This window comes from Chrysochloris asiatica, unplaced genomic scaffold (genome assembly GCF_000296735.1).
Source record: "Chrysochloris asiatica unplaced genomic scaffold, ChrAsi1.0 scaffold00117, whole genome shotgun sequence".
Lineage (NCBI taxonomy): Eukaryota > Metazoa > Chordata > Mammalia > Afrosoricida > Chrysochloridae > Chrysochloris > Chrysochloris asiatica.
The window spans coordinates 9,287,538-9,301,356 of record NW_006408635.1 but is presented as its reverse complement, the minus strand read 5'-3'; the positions used below and the strand labels follow the sequence as shown (position 1 = coordinate 9,301,356).

General features: G+C 42.6%; 1 protein-coding gene across 1 annotated transcript; it reads left to right on the top strand.

Moving 5' to 3' along the window:
• Positions 1-231: 231 nt before the first annotated feature.
• On the top strand, positions 232-13,327 carry SOD2 (superoxide dismutase 2, mitochondrial). The gene is made up of 5 exons (XM_006868463.1): positions 232-254; positions 987-1,189; positions 7,304-7,420; positions 10,155-10,334; positions 13,174-13,327. The coding sequence occupies exons 1-5, from the start codon at positions 232-234 to the stop codon at positions 13,317-13,319; spliced, it is 669 nt and encodes a 222-aa protein (XP_006868525.1). The 3' UTR covers positions 13,320-13,327.
• Positions 13,328-13,819: the final 492 nt, after the last annotated feature.

Genomic DNA, 13,819 nt, shown 5'->3' with positions numbered 1-13,819 from the left:
GGCGACGAGCAGAGTAAGAACAGTTCCAAGAGGCAGCCTACCAGGAACTGGAAAGCGCGCGCAGGGGCGGAGCCTTCCAGAGGAAGGGGCGGGTCTTCCGGAGGAAGGGGCGGGCCCGCCGGAAGGGGCGGTGGCAGTGCCCTTGCGCGGAGGCCTGGGAGTGGGGTTTACTTCTGACGCTTCGCCTGCGCACCTGCATTTGGTGAGGTTCCTCCAGGGCGACGCAGCACCATGTTGTGCCGGGCGGCTTGCAGGTGAGACACCCGCGGCTAGGTCGGTGCGGTGAGCGGCGCTGCTGCTGCGGAGACGTGGGTACGGGCCCCAAGGGCACTGAGGGCAGGACTGCGGACGCCGGGAGGCTGCGCCGCGTGTGTGCCGCACGCCCGGCCGGCTCCCCGTTTTCCTGAATCCTTGCCGCGCCGCCGGGCCTGGCAAGGTTACGGGTTCTCCACAGACAGCCTGCGCAGAGCGAGTACAGTTTTCGGGGTGCTGTCTCTTGGCTTCAAGGACATTGCCTCTTCCTGAAGTGGGCTTTGCGGTCTGGGAGGGAAAGACTGTCCCAGGAAGATGTAAACGTTCTTCCCTGGATGCATCCTGACGTTGGGGTCAGCGTCTAGGAAAGTCAGGCGGTGCGGTGCGTTCAGGACAGTCACGTTTGTTTAATGATGCATTGCTTCAAGAAAACATGGTCGGCGCGAGAGAAAGTGCCCTTTAGGCTCGTTTACAACTTCATCTTCGTAGCCCGGTGGTTATGTGCCGTCTCCTAGCGACCCAGCATAGGGTTTCCGAGGCTGCAAATCTTTACGGGAGCAGAAAGCCTCTTCTTTCTCCCGCGGTACGTCTGGTAGTTTCGAACTGCTGACCTTGAGGTTAGCAGCCCGGCTTGTAACCACTACACTACCAGAGTGCCTTCATAGTCGGGCGCACAAGCTTTCACGGGGACTGCACTGATGGATCGAATCGGTGGGTGTTTTGTCTCTTTTCAGCACCAGCCGGAAGTTGATACCAATTCTGGGAGCTCTGGGCTCCAGGCAGAAACACAGCCTGCCTGACTTACCTTATGATTATGGTGCCCTGGAACCTCACATTAACGCCCAAATCATGCAGCTGCACCACAGCAAACACCACGCCACCTACGTGAATAACCTGAACGCCACGGAGGAGAAGTATAAAGAGGCACTGGCAAAGGGTATGTTTGTGAGATCCGGGGCCACAGGAAGAAACTGTTGTGTTTGGTAGGTGCTGTCGAGTCGATTACAACTCATAGCGACCCTGTGTACAACCAGAGTGAAATGCTCCCTGGTGGTCCCCCTGGAAATGCCACAGTGAAGGATCTCATCTGAATCCACTCCGTATGTGTCCCACTTACGTGCTTCAGGCAGGAACGTTTCTCACTTTATATTTTTAAAGTAATTTGAGGGAACTTCAAAAAGTTTGTGGAGGAATTCCTCTTCTGTATATGTCATTGTGGGGCATTGGTGTGGCGCTGTGGGTTAATGTGCTGGACTGCAAAGTTGTTTGAATAGCAAGGTGAGTGGATCAAGCTTAACAGTCAATCCTTGGAAAAGCTATACATGGTGGCTGTGGGTCGGAATCAACTTGATGGCACTCAACAACAACATATGTCATTATAGAATTATGATTACTAAGGAACAGCTGAATTATGTTTTAAAGCTCCACTTTTGTTACCCAAACCACTAGCTGGGTGAATTGTAGAGCTTTTTAAGAAAGCTATACTGTGTAACTTCTTTTTGCATATTGTCTCTGGGTGGTTCAAGGGTTTGTGCTTGACTACTAACACAAAGGAGCCCTGGTGTGGCACCGCAGGATAATGCATTGGACTGCAAGGTTCAACCCACCAGCCACTCCTTGGAAACACTATACAGGGTTACTATGGGTTGGAACCGACTAGACGGCACTTAACAACACCAACAACATTAACCTAAAGGTTGGTGGTTCAGATCCGCCCAGCAGTGCCACAAAAGAAGGTCCTACTCTGTAACTGAGGGGGTCACCCTGAGTTGGAATTGTCTGTGTGGCAGTGGGTTTGGTTTTTATTTTGCATATTAGCAATGAAAATTCATTCACATTATATAATGTGCTCTTGGGGCTCCATTGGTAAGATAGCTGAGTGCCTTTCCACTTGGGGTCCAGACTCGGGGGACATAGGTGCCTTCATGGCCTCTGAACATGGGTTCCTCACACGTTCTTTCAATGGAATTGGGAATGAAGCGCCACTGTCAACAACCAGAGTTCATCTTTCTGAACCACACTGCCTGGACAGGGGGAGGAGCTTGCCAACGTCAGTGTCTCCACGTCCAAGTCCAGCAGAGTTACAGAGTCAGCTGTTTCAGCAGTGGTCACACGGACTGGGAGACTCAAGGAGAGTTGACGTCTGATTTGTAATAGGAACTTGGCCAGTGTCCTTGCTGTGGAGATGGATGGGATGGGACTCTTAGCCTTTGCCTTGGAGAGTGTGGAGCACATGTGTGCCCTGTAGATCCTGTGCCCCCCCCTTCTCTCCCTCCATGGAACTTATGTAGCCCTCTTGTCTTCCTTTAAGTGGGAGAAGAGGAGGCAGGAGTTAGTGTTTCTGATGTTCACTACCAAAAAGCCATTGCTGAGCTGTGGGGCCCTTCAGGCCCTTTAGACTCAATACTGCTCTGGAGTTGATCCCAGGGGTCAGAATCCACAAGGAAAATAATCTTTGTGGTGGGAAACGTGAGCAGACTTGTGTCTATTTACTAATATTTATAATTCAATTAAAATATAACATGGAGCTTTTCCATTTTTTTAAAGTACTCAATTGACTAGTGTTGTCTGTAGTTTTTGTGTTTGCGGTGTGTATGGGAATGTTATGTTTTTGTTTTTTTAACTTTTTGTGAATTGAGTGAAGGTTTACCGATAAAGATCATCAGCTTTACATTCACTAAATCCTGCACTTTGTTTCACCTCAATGATTATAACCCGCTCCATGCAACAACAGGCTCCTGCTCCTTCCCTGTGCTCCCTATTTGCATTCCACCCATCTCCCTATTTCTTTTCACCTTTGTCCTAAGGAAAATGTCCTTTGATTTGAATGATTGATCATTCCATTGTGAGCATACCTTGCTAGTGTTGTTCCCCCCTATAAACCTGTCTTTTCTTTGGCTGAAAATTGGGTCACAAGGGTGAGTTCTTTTCCAGACCTGAAGGGTGGTCAAGGGTCATAGTCTTAGATTCCTCCAGACTCTTTCTGACCACTAAAACCAGTCTTTTTTTTTAAATTAAATAATTTTGAGTTTTGTTGCACATTTCCCCCCACTCTATCAGCACCCTCTAACGTAGTCCCTTTCTGGACAGTTGGTAGTTCTGGTTTCAGAGTCTTGGAGACTGATGTTCATAGTCCATTGGACTAGTTGGCTCTAAACTTACTTTAATGTCTAACTTTTCATTGTGATTTGAGTGAAAGTTTACAGAGTAAATTGGTTTCACATTTGACCATTCACACATACTTGTCTCATCACATTGATTGTAGTTCCCACAATGTAACAGCACTCTTCTCACTTCTCCCTGTCATCAGTTTCCATTGTTCATCTTTCCTGTTCCTTCCTGTCTTCTGAGCTCTCTCCCTAGTGCTGCCCTTCTGATAGCCTATGAGACCACATTCTACTAAGCTCCTGTGGTTGATTGTTCTAAACAATGCGGCTCACCCTGGTGTTATTGTTCACCTTATAGGCCTGTGTATTGTTGGGCTGAAATTTGAGTCTTGGGTGCGTTCATACCTGAAAAGTGACCAAGGGCCATAGTCTCAGGGGTTCCACCAGTTTTCATGTTTCTGTACAAAACTCTGTGGGATAGGAGATTCAAACCCACCAGTCATTCTGTGAGAGAAAGATGAGACTGTTTGTTCTCATAAAGATTTACAGAAGCTCACCAGCTACTCCTTGGAAACCCTATACCGGGTTGCTATGGGTCGGAATTGACTTGATGGCACTTAACAACAACAACAACATAGTATTCTTTATTCTGTTCATCAGTGGCGTATACAACAACAAACAAGGAAAATAATTATAACCCTCTTGTTTCCAGAATGTATGTATGATACTGTTGTTAAGTGCTGTTCATTCAATTCGTACTCATAGTGACCCTGTCTAGGAGTTTAAGGAGTGACTGGTGGGTTTGTTAGCAGTTCATTGCTTATCCTACAGCTCCATAAGTTGCTGTCAAGTGCTGCCTCGTTGGTTCCAACTCATAACGACTCTGTTTATAGGGTTTCAGAGGCTCTACATCTTTGTGGGGGCAGAAAACCTCCTCTTCTTCCTGATGAATGTATGTATAGCAGTTAAAAATACATCTGCCAATGTGTTTTTATTGAACTTTTTGAATTCAGGCGTATGAAATGTGAATAATTAAGATTATGACATCTGGTTGACTAGCGACATCTAGTGGAAAGATGTTGCATTTCAGTCTGTGGAGGAAGTTGGCACATTTGGAAGGTCTGCTTGAGACAAAGTTACGATGACTATGAGAAAGGTTCCCTGATTAGGAAACACCAGATGAGTGAGGGATGTCGTCATGGGGGGGAGAGAGGATGTCACAGTTGTGAAAGTAGTTCCTTCATGGCAGCATCTGATGCTCACAAATCAGTTGGACTGCTGACTGTAAGGTTGGCTGTTCAAACCCACCAGCTGCACCTTGGAAACCCTATATGGGGTCACTATGGTTCAGAACCAACTTGACACCACCACCACCACCACAACAGAACAGTTTGATTTCAGTTCTTACAGAAACAAAGCTTTACTTGCTTTATGAAAGCTGCTGGTGGAAAAAAACCCAGGTTTTATATTATTGTATTATATCCCCTATAAGGAGCTCTGGTAGCGTAGTGGTTACAAATCGGGCTGTGAACCGCAAGGTCAGCAGTTCGAAACTACCAGCTGCTCCGCGGGAGAAAGATGAGGCGTTCTGCTCCAGTAAAGATTTACAGCCTCGGAAATCCTTTTCAGGGTCGCTATGAGTCGGAACCGACTCCACGGCACACAACCACAACCACAACCACAACATCCCCTATAAGTTAGTAAGTGCTTACAGAATTTTCTTTAAACAACAAAAAAAATTACTGAATTGAAATTTTTAGGTTTGACAATTTAGGGAAAAAAGTATATGTAAAATAATCATCCATGATCTGAGCAGAGAAGCTTTGGAGGGGCTTGAGTAGAAGAGCGGCTTGAGTAGGGTCCCTCTGGCTGTTGGGATGAGAATATATGGTGGGGGCAGAATGTGGAAGCAGGAAACTAGTGAGGAGGCGGCTGCAGTAATGCCGGTGGGAGGTGCTGGGGGCCTGGACCAGAGGGGAGACAGCATAGGTAGGAAGATGAGATTGATGTGAAAAGATTCTGAATGTCTTTTATTAAAGGCAGAGCTGGCTTTGCTCTGGTAAATTAGATGGAGGGTGCGAGAGGAGAGAAATCACATATGACCTCAAGGAATCAGTGTGAGAAACAGAGGTCAGTACCATTATTACACACACAGTCCTGCAGTGGTGGGTAGACAGTCCAGCTGAACAGGTACAGCCCTGCGGTGGGAGTGGTGTGTGAGTAGACGTGTGTGTAGACAGTCAGGCTGAACAAGTACCAGAGGGAGCGTGCGCGAGAAGATAGATAGGCTTGTATGAGAATGTTATAATGGAGTCGGAACCAACTTAATGGCACGGAACAATATTTGTATGAGGGAATTTACCTGTGCTGCAAATATGCCCATAATGATGGAGTAAAGAGGGGGCGAAATTATGAAAACGTCTTAAACATAACCAAACATTTTGAGGGAATGAGTCACTGGGTCTGGGGATACAAGACTGGGGACACCAAGATCAATTGACATACAAAGACAATATTGTACATCCTACTTTGGTGAGTAGTGGCTGGGGTCTTCAAAGTTGTGAGCAGCTATATAAAGTGCCAGCTAGTGGTCTGTCCCTGTCTGGAGGACAGAAGAGTGAAGAAAACTGAAGATGCTTGGAAACAGTTAATCCAGTGAGTGGACTAATGGACCGAATGAACATCAGTCTTCATTCCCTGGAGACCAGAAAAACTGGCTACCACTGTCAACTGCTCTGACAAGGAGGGATCACATTGGAAGCTCCTGGATAGAGTAGGAGAAAAATGTGGAACAAAACTCATAATCTTAAAAAAAAGACCAAATGTATTGATCAGCTAGAGATGCTAGAACCTACCCTTTGTTCATCCTTCAGATCTGGAGCTGAATTCACCCCTCATGCCCACGCCTCAGTTTCCAGACAAACAACATGGGGAGCAATATCACAAGGCAGGCATGCACACCTTAGAGTCATCAACCATTTGAGATAGAAAGGGCAGCATGTACCCCAGGACTAAGTTCAGAAGGGTTAGGAAAGGAGGAATGGCAATATGTGGGCGAAGTGTTGTTACTTTGTGGAGATTGTGATCAGGACTTGAAACTAAGTGTATGAATTGTTGAATGGAAAAGTGTTCTGCTCGGTAAACCTTGGCTCAGTTCACAGTAAAGCTGTGGTGCTTTAGTGGTGAGCATAGGTTCCTTCCAATTCACAATACAAAGTGAAGAAGAAAGAAAAAGAATGTCTTGGGAAATAGGTGACATCTACCGAGACAAGGATGGGCCCAGGAGGAGTAAACTTGGTGAGGCGAGAGCAGGAGTTCAATTTGGAATATGTTGGGTTTCTTGTTCATGTAACATTTAAATATTTTCACATGAAAAACTTGAAAATGAAAGTTGAAAAATTTCCATAGTGTCTGTGTATTGACCCACACATTTTAGCATCTCATTATGTTCTGTTTTTATTTCTTAATGGTTTCATTTTCTGAAATCTTTTATATCCAAGAAAGATTCTTAGAGGTTAAGAATGAATTTCTATGACCTTGTAAAACTACCTGGGCCTCTGGCTAGTTGTTTAGCAGTTCATTCGTTGAACTGGAAATCCACTGGGACAAAGAATTTTAGGAGGATCCTTTTTTTTTTTTAAATAGAATCCTGAAATTGTGATATTTCAGGGTCAGTAGGGTGTTCCGATATGGCACGGCACTGTATGATAAACACTGGACTGCTGATCAAAAGGTTGGCCACTCCTTGGAAACCCTATACAGGGTTACTCTGAGTCTGAACCAGCTTGACAGCACTTAGCTAGCCAGCTAGTCAAGGGACGCTAGTGCTGAACTAGGCCGGTTGCCTAACATTTCACAAAGACACACCGAAACCAAACATTGAAGTGTGTAGAATGGTTGAAAAAGTAAGAATTTAAAAATGTGCTTGCATTTTAACATTTCAGGTGACGTCACAACCCAGGTAGCTCTGCAGCCTGCCCTGAAGTTCAATGGCGGAGGTCATATCAATCATACCATCTTCTGGACAAACCTGAGTCCTAGTGGAGGCGGAGAACCCAAAGGTTGGTGTATATCCATTCACCTTGTCTGCGTTTTGTGCATAATTGGACTCCTTGTCTATTTCTTGTTACCTTAGTTCTCTCTGATGTCAGAGAGAGCTTCAAAAGTTCATGGAAAAATGGAGTTAAAAGATAACGGAATAATCCCATGAGCTTTTTGAAGTCTCCTTGTATCACCAGTGACATAGTTTTCATAACAGGTAATACAGTAAAGTAACTTTTGGAGGGATGTGAAGATGGATAATGTATTCAGTTAGGTATATCATCAGATGTTATTAAAACAACAACAACAACCAAGTCCACCACGTTTGAGTAGTTCCAACTCACAGAAACCAATCTAAGGTTTCTGAGACTTTAAGTCTTTAACAGGAGCAGACAATCTCACCTCACCTTTCTCTTGCAGAATGGTGGTTGTGTTCGAACCTCCCACCTTATGGTAGTAGCCCGGTGTCTTAACAGTGCAGTTAGGGCTTCTTGATAGAAATGTTGTTAAGAGCCATGGAGTCGGTTCCGAGTCATAGCAACCCTGATAGGGTTTTGGAGAAGTGACTGGTCGGTTTTAATTGCCAACCTTGTGGTTAGTAGTCCAGTGCTTGTCTCTCAACACCATACCAGGATTCCTTTATGTGCATTACACATTTGTCATATATATATCAAATATGGTCTAAATGTACTGGACTTCATATTAGGGAAAGACCAATGCTAAAAATACAGTTTTTAGAAAAGTTGAACTTTTAGAATTGTGTAGGACCTGAAGTTGAATATTTAGCCATTTTATACTTTACCTTTAGTTACATGATGATGTTAGTTCTGTTGAGTTGGTTCCTACTGATAGCGACCCTGTATAGGGTTTCCAAGGCTATAAATCTTTATGGGAGCAGAAAGCTTCATCTGTCTCCAATGGAGTGACTTGTGGGCTTGAACTGCCAACCTTGTGGTTCACAGTCCAATGCTTATCTTACAGAGCTACCATGCTTCCTTATTTATATGGCATAGGTATTATAATAGGACTGTTGTTAAGAATTAAGATCTTATATATAAAGTGCTTAAAATAGGTGTTTTTGCTTTTCTTTTACTGTTTTCTCTTAACTATAAAGTTAATTGTCCCAGGAAATTGGGTGTCCCAGGTACTTTTAAAAAACCTCCAGGTAAGAGTTGGACGGTTTGTTTCCTCTTGTTGTTTGTAAGGTTCTTCTGTCAAGGATGGAGACCAACCTCAGTTAGTAACTCCCTCATTCCAGGGAAGGTATGGGGCACACATCTGACTCTCCTCTCTTGTTTCTCTTCTTGACTCCTTGCCAAAAGTACCTTAAATTTCTGTTTTTTTCCCCCTTTTAATCAGTGTAGTAGAAGGTAGCTTGTTTTAGGCATTTGAAGTAAACAATCTCATTTTGAGGTATAGGTGAATAAGGGTGTCAGGGCGATGTGTTTTCTCTGTGTTACGTCTTCAGACCATGACTTAGTACTTTAGAAGTCTTTGGATTGCTGGATAGCAGATACACCCGTATTCAATCAAAAGGTTTTGGAACTTTGCCATTTTATATCATTCCATTATTTGGGCTTATGATAAGTGATGACTTTTAAACCAGTGTGATAAGAGATGTCATGTTTTTGGTATGCACAGCCTAGTATATTCTAGAATGCTACAGAGTAAAAGGGTTCTCGTTCTCAAAATGTGCATTTGGTGCAGTAATAGAAGAGAAAAATCACCCTTTTAAAAACTATACAGCTCATAAGATAAAAAGATTGAGACTGCTTTGAAGAAGAATCACATAAGGGCTACAATGTTTTATTCCTAAGCTGGGACATATAGCAGTTAGGCTAGAAGTCAAAGTAAAGTTGTGTTTTTTTTTTTAAGTTTTTATTGTGAATTATGTGATAGTTTCCATGGGAGAACATTAGCTTTACATTCATCCTATCGTATATCGTTTCATTGCCATGGTTATAGTCCCCTCCATGCATCATCAAACATCTAAAGGGTACTCCCTGCAAGCCTGTCCCCCAGTTGTCAGCACACAGCCCCTCTCCCTTCCTGAGTCCAGAGTCCCCAGCCACTCCATGTCTTCAAGTCATCTCTCTGCCTTCATCACCGGTGTCACTGCTTCTCTGGGTAGGGTCCCATACTCTGCTTGTCTCCCTTGATGGTCCCAGGGTCTGCCGCTCTTGGACTGCAAAGTCCACCACTTCCCTCCTATTTTTACAGAATGTCTATCTTTACATTTCCAACCCTCACAATCAGTCCTGATAGCAATTATTCACTATTGTACCATAAGAGACCTGTCCCCATCTCCTTTCATCAGCCCCACCCAGACAGGTTGGAAACCACTCAGTGGAGATTCTACCTTCTCACACACCCTCTGGATCTAGGCTTCCTCTTGAAAGCTTGTAAACCAGTCACTTCTTGCCTTTGTAGGCCCCCCCTCCCCAGTTTGGGTAGCCAATGTCTAAGTTGCCCAAAGTAAAGTTTTGACGGGAAAAATATCTAATGGAATTTTTTTTTTTTCCTGATGAGTAGCCTATTGATTAGAGAAATTCCTGTCACATTTCATTAAGAAACCATTATGAAACCTTAGGACACTTATATAGAACTCTGGTATGATGTTGGCTCAGTGGGCTTTTCTGTCTTCTGTATTATGTTGTCTGGATGTAATATTTTCATATCTGTAATATAGTGTTTTCTTTTAACCTGAATCTGTTCATATATTGTGTTTTTGGATTTTTTTTTTTTTTTAAATAGGGGAGTTGCTGGAAGCCATCAAACGTGACTTTGGTTCCTTTGAAAAGTTTAAGGAGAAGTTGATGACTGTATCTGTTGGTGTTCAAGGTTCAGGCTGGGGTTGGCTCGGTTTCAATAAGGAACAGGGACTCTTACAAATTGCTGCTTGTTCCAATCAGGACCCATTACAAGGAACAACAGGTTAGATATGGAAATTGTTAGACATCTTTAATTAGAGTTTATTAAAAGGGATTGAACTAGGTATAAGGAAAACTTGCAGTGCTTAGGCAGTACGGCCATGTCTTGGTTTGAGGAACTCTTAGCAGATGATACCCAGTCTTTTGTGTAAACAAAAAATGCCTTTAGGGTCTGCCATTTTATAAAAGAAAGTGCGTGTGATTTCGTACATATGTGAACAAAAATTTTATAAGCATGAACCCTGATTCATTTTACATACAATTAGTGTCATCTAATAGAGGAGCTCTGGTAGCGTAGTGGTTATGAATCGGGCTGCGAACCTTAAGGCCAGCAGTTTGAAACTACCAGCCAATCAGCGGGAGAAAGATGAGGCTTTCTGCTTCCGTAAAGATTTACAGCCTCGGAAACATGTACAGGGTTGCTATGGGTCGGAACCGACTCGAAGGCACTTAACAACAACAACAACTTGATAAGTAGACTATAATAAAAACAGAGTAGATAAACATCAAGAGCAAGGCCAAGAAATCCAGATTTAGTCAGGCTTCAGAGCTTGTCCCTATCTTGTTGGCTGAATGCTGACTTTCACACTGTTTTTTGTGGTCAGACTGGAACTAGACGGTTATGTGGGGGGACAGCACACTAGTGAGGTACACATACCATAGAACGGCCAACCATTTGAGATAATACAGGCAACATTGAAGGACAAAGACAAAGATCAGAAGGGTGGGGCAAGAAGGAGGAAAGGACATAAACACAAGGAGGAAATGGCTGAAGGATGTTACATTGAGAAGATTGCAATCAGCTGAACCAAGTGTCTGAACTGTGGAATGGAAAACTGAATAGTCTGCTCTGTAAACCACTGCCCAATTCACAATAAAAAATTTACAAAGAAAGGCAATTAAAAAACAACAACCTGGGACTACAGCTGTGGTTCCCAGATTTCTACTTTTACTTAGGGGTCTTGGGTGAATCAAAATTCCTTGCTTAATAGCTCCTGGATGGGCTCACCAAATCTTTTCTTTTGGGAAATGTTGAGCAAAACTGAATTAGAAACCCCTTGTTTGTAAACATCGTCTAAGAGTGTGGGAAATAGAATCACAAGCCAACCAGCAATTAACTTGAACTTTGATCTTTGGTGTGAAAAATACAAAATGATACTTTCACATCATACATAGCACAGTAAGTAGCTTTCATCCACTTTTCCTACGTCTGCACATATCAATCAGCTCGACTGATTGGAAGAGATCCATATCTGCCCATTCCAAAGAGAGGTGACCCAGTGGAATGTGGAAATCATCAGACAATATCATTAATATCTCATGCAAGTAAAATTTTTCTGAAGATAATTCAAAAACTGCTATAATAGTATATCAACAGGGACCTGCCAGAAATTCAAGCTGGATTCAGAAGAGGCCGTGGAACTAGGGGTATCATTGCTGATGTCAGATGGATCTTGACTAAAAGCAGAGAATACCAGAAAGATGTTAACTTTTGTCTTACTGACTATGCAAAGGCTTTCAACTGTGTGGATCATGACAAGCTATGGACAACATTGCAAAGATGGATATTCTAGAGTATTTGATTGTGCTTATGAGGAACTTGTACATAAACTAAGTCATTTGAACAGAATAGGGGAATACAGAATGGTTTAAAATCAGGAAAGATGTGCACTAGGGTTGTATTCTTCGACTATATATATTTAGTTCGTGTGCTGAGCAAATAATCCGAGAAGCTGGATTATCTGAAGAGGAACACGGCAAAGTTGCCATGGCAAAGCGGCGGGTCAGTGAAAAGGAAGACTTGCCCTAACGAGGTGGATTGTCACAGTTGTAGCAGTGATGGGTCAAAGGCAGCAGAAACTGTGAGGATGGCGCAGGACCTGTCAGTGTTTCATTCTGTTCTGCATACGGTCACTATGAATCAGAATTGACTCGACGGCCCCTAACAACAACACATACCAGGCCACTTGCTGCAGGACTCATTTCCCTGGTTTTACTCAGATTTTGCTGGAATTTGTAAACTACTGTTTTGGGAAGTGAGATGCTACAAGAATTTGTAAAAGCCACAAGAACTTGTGAACCCTAAATGCTGCAAAGGATAGAGTATTTCTAAGAGAGCACCTGACTGAAGAGGCTGTGATTTATAGATACATGCTAACTGTACTCTCCCCTCCCCCAATTAGAGAGCCCGGTAGAATGAAAATAGGTGAACGTGATGGTCATTTCTTAGAGGAGAATTATCATTTGGTTAGAGAGTTTTAAAAAATGGATGTTTTATAGGTACAACAAAGTTCTTCATCTATGTTGAGTTCTGAAAACTTCTTTCCTTAGTCTTACTCAGCTTTCCCAGTAAACATATCCTTTATTAATTTCTCATAAATTCGTTGTATTCCCTGTGATCAAAATTGGCCTTCTGGAGCAGAGCTGGTTTCTTACAAACCTGGGTGAGTGCTCAGATCTTTCGGAGGAGATTTTTGGCAGTCTTCATTCACCCGCATCAATTTTAACACATCCCAACTGACACTCCCCGTATCTATTGGTATTTTAAGAACAGCTAGATTATAATACCAGAGTTAATGGATTTTCCCAAAGATAAATTATTTTTACTATATCATTTTCTTCCAGAGTAATGTTTTTAAAAATATTTTAAATAGAGAAATATTTATTATTATATAGATTGTCTGTTTATATAAGAAACTGAAGAGCGAATGAGAATGTTGTAATAGATAATTTTGTGCACATAAGATAATTAAAATTTAAATTGAGAATACTGCAGACTTATAAATTGAAAATACTGCAGGTTAAAATTCATGGTGTTTCCTTTTTGTCTTCTTTACCTACAGGCCTTATTCCACTGCTGGGGATAGATGTGTGGGAACATGCGTACTACCTTCAGTATAAAAATGTCAGACCTGATTATCTAAAAGCGATTTGGAATGTAATTAACTGGGAGAATGTAACTGAAAGATACATGGCTTGCAAAAAATAAAACATTATAATATTGAGTAGGTTAAGCTCTTTATGACTATTTTTGTAGTAGTGTAGAGTATTAAAATATATTATGAGCTGTTTTATTGTAGCATTTCTTAAATGTTGCTTATTCAAGTATTTGATAAACAGAATTGAATGCTGTGAGTATCTTACTGGTTTAAAATTTTGTTATGGGCAACTGTGAAGATATTGAATGCTTTGTATCACTTAATCTTTTAATTGAATCTTTTCTTCAGAGCTCAGATAGCCTCGGAGGTTATAATTGTCATCATGAAAATTGTCACTAAGTTCCATCCCTAGATGGAGGGGCCTGTAGGGAAGTCTTTCTGTCCTGTCCTATGGCAATTACAGAAAGTTGAATCTTGCCCCAGCTTCACAGGAAATCCCCTGCAAGGAAATGATTCCATTTTCTATTGAAAATTGCTGCTTTTGTAATAATCCTCTGTCAGCTGTAACTTCTGATAGGTATTACCCAGGGGTGTTTACTGTTCATGTCAC

What these genes read in the sequence shown, in the direction of transcription:
- SOD2 (XM_006868463.1), top strand. Translation starts at nt 232, where the DNA reads ATGTTGTGCCGGGCGGCTTGCAG. An exon ending in TTGTGCCGGGCGGCTTGCAG is followed by an intron (nt 255 to 986) that starts GTGAGACACCCG and finishes GTCTCTTTTCAG; the next exon opens with CACCAGCCGGAAGTTGATAC. An exon ending in TGGAGGCGGAGAACCCAAAG is followed by an intron (nt 7,421 to 10,154) that starts GTTGGTGTATAT and finishes TTTTTTAAATAG; the next exon opens with GGGAGTTGCTGGAAGCCATC.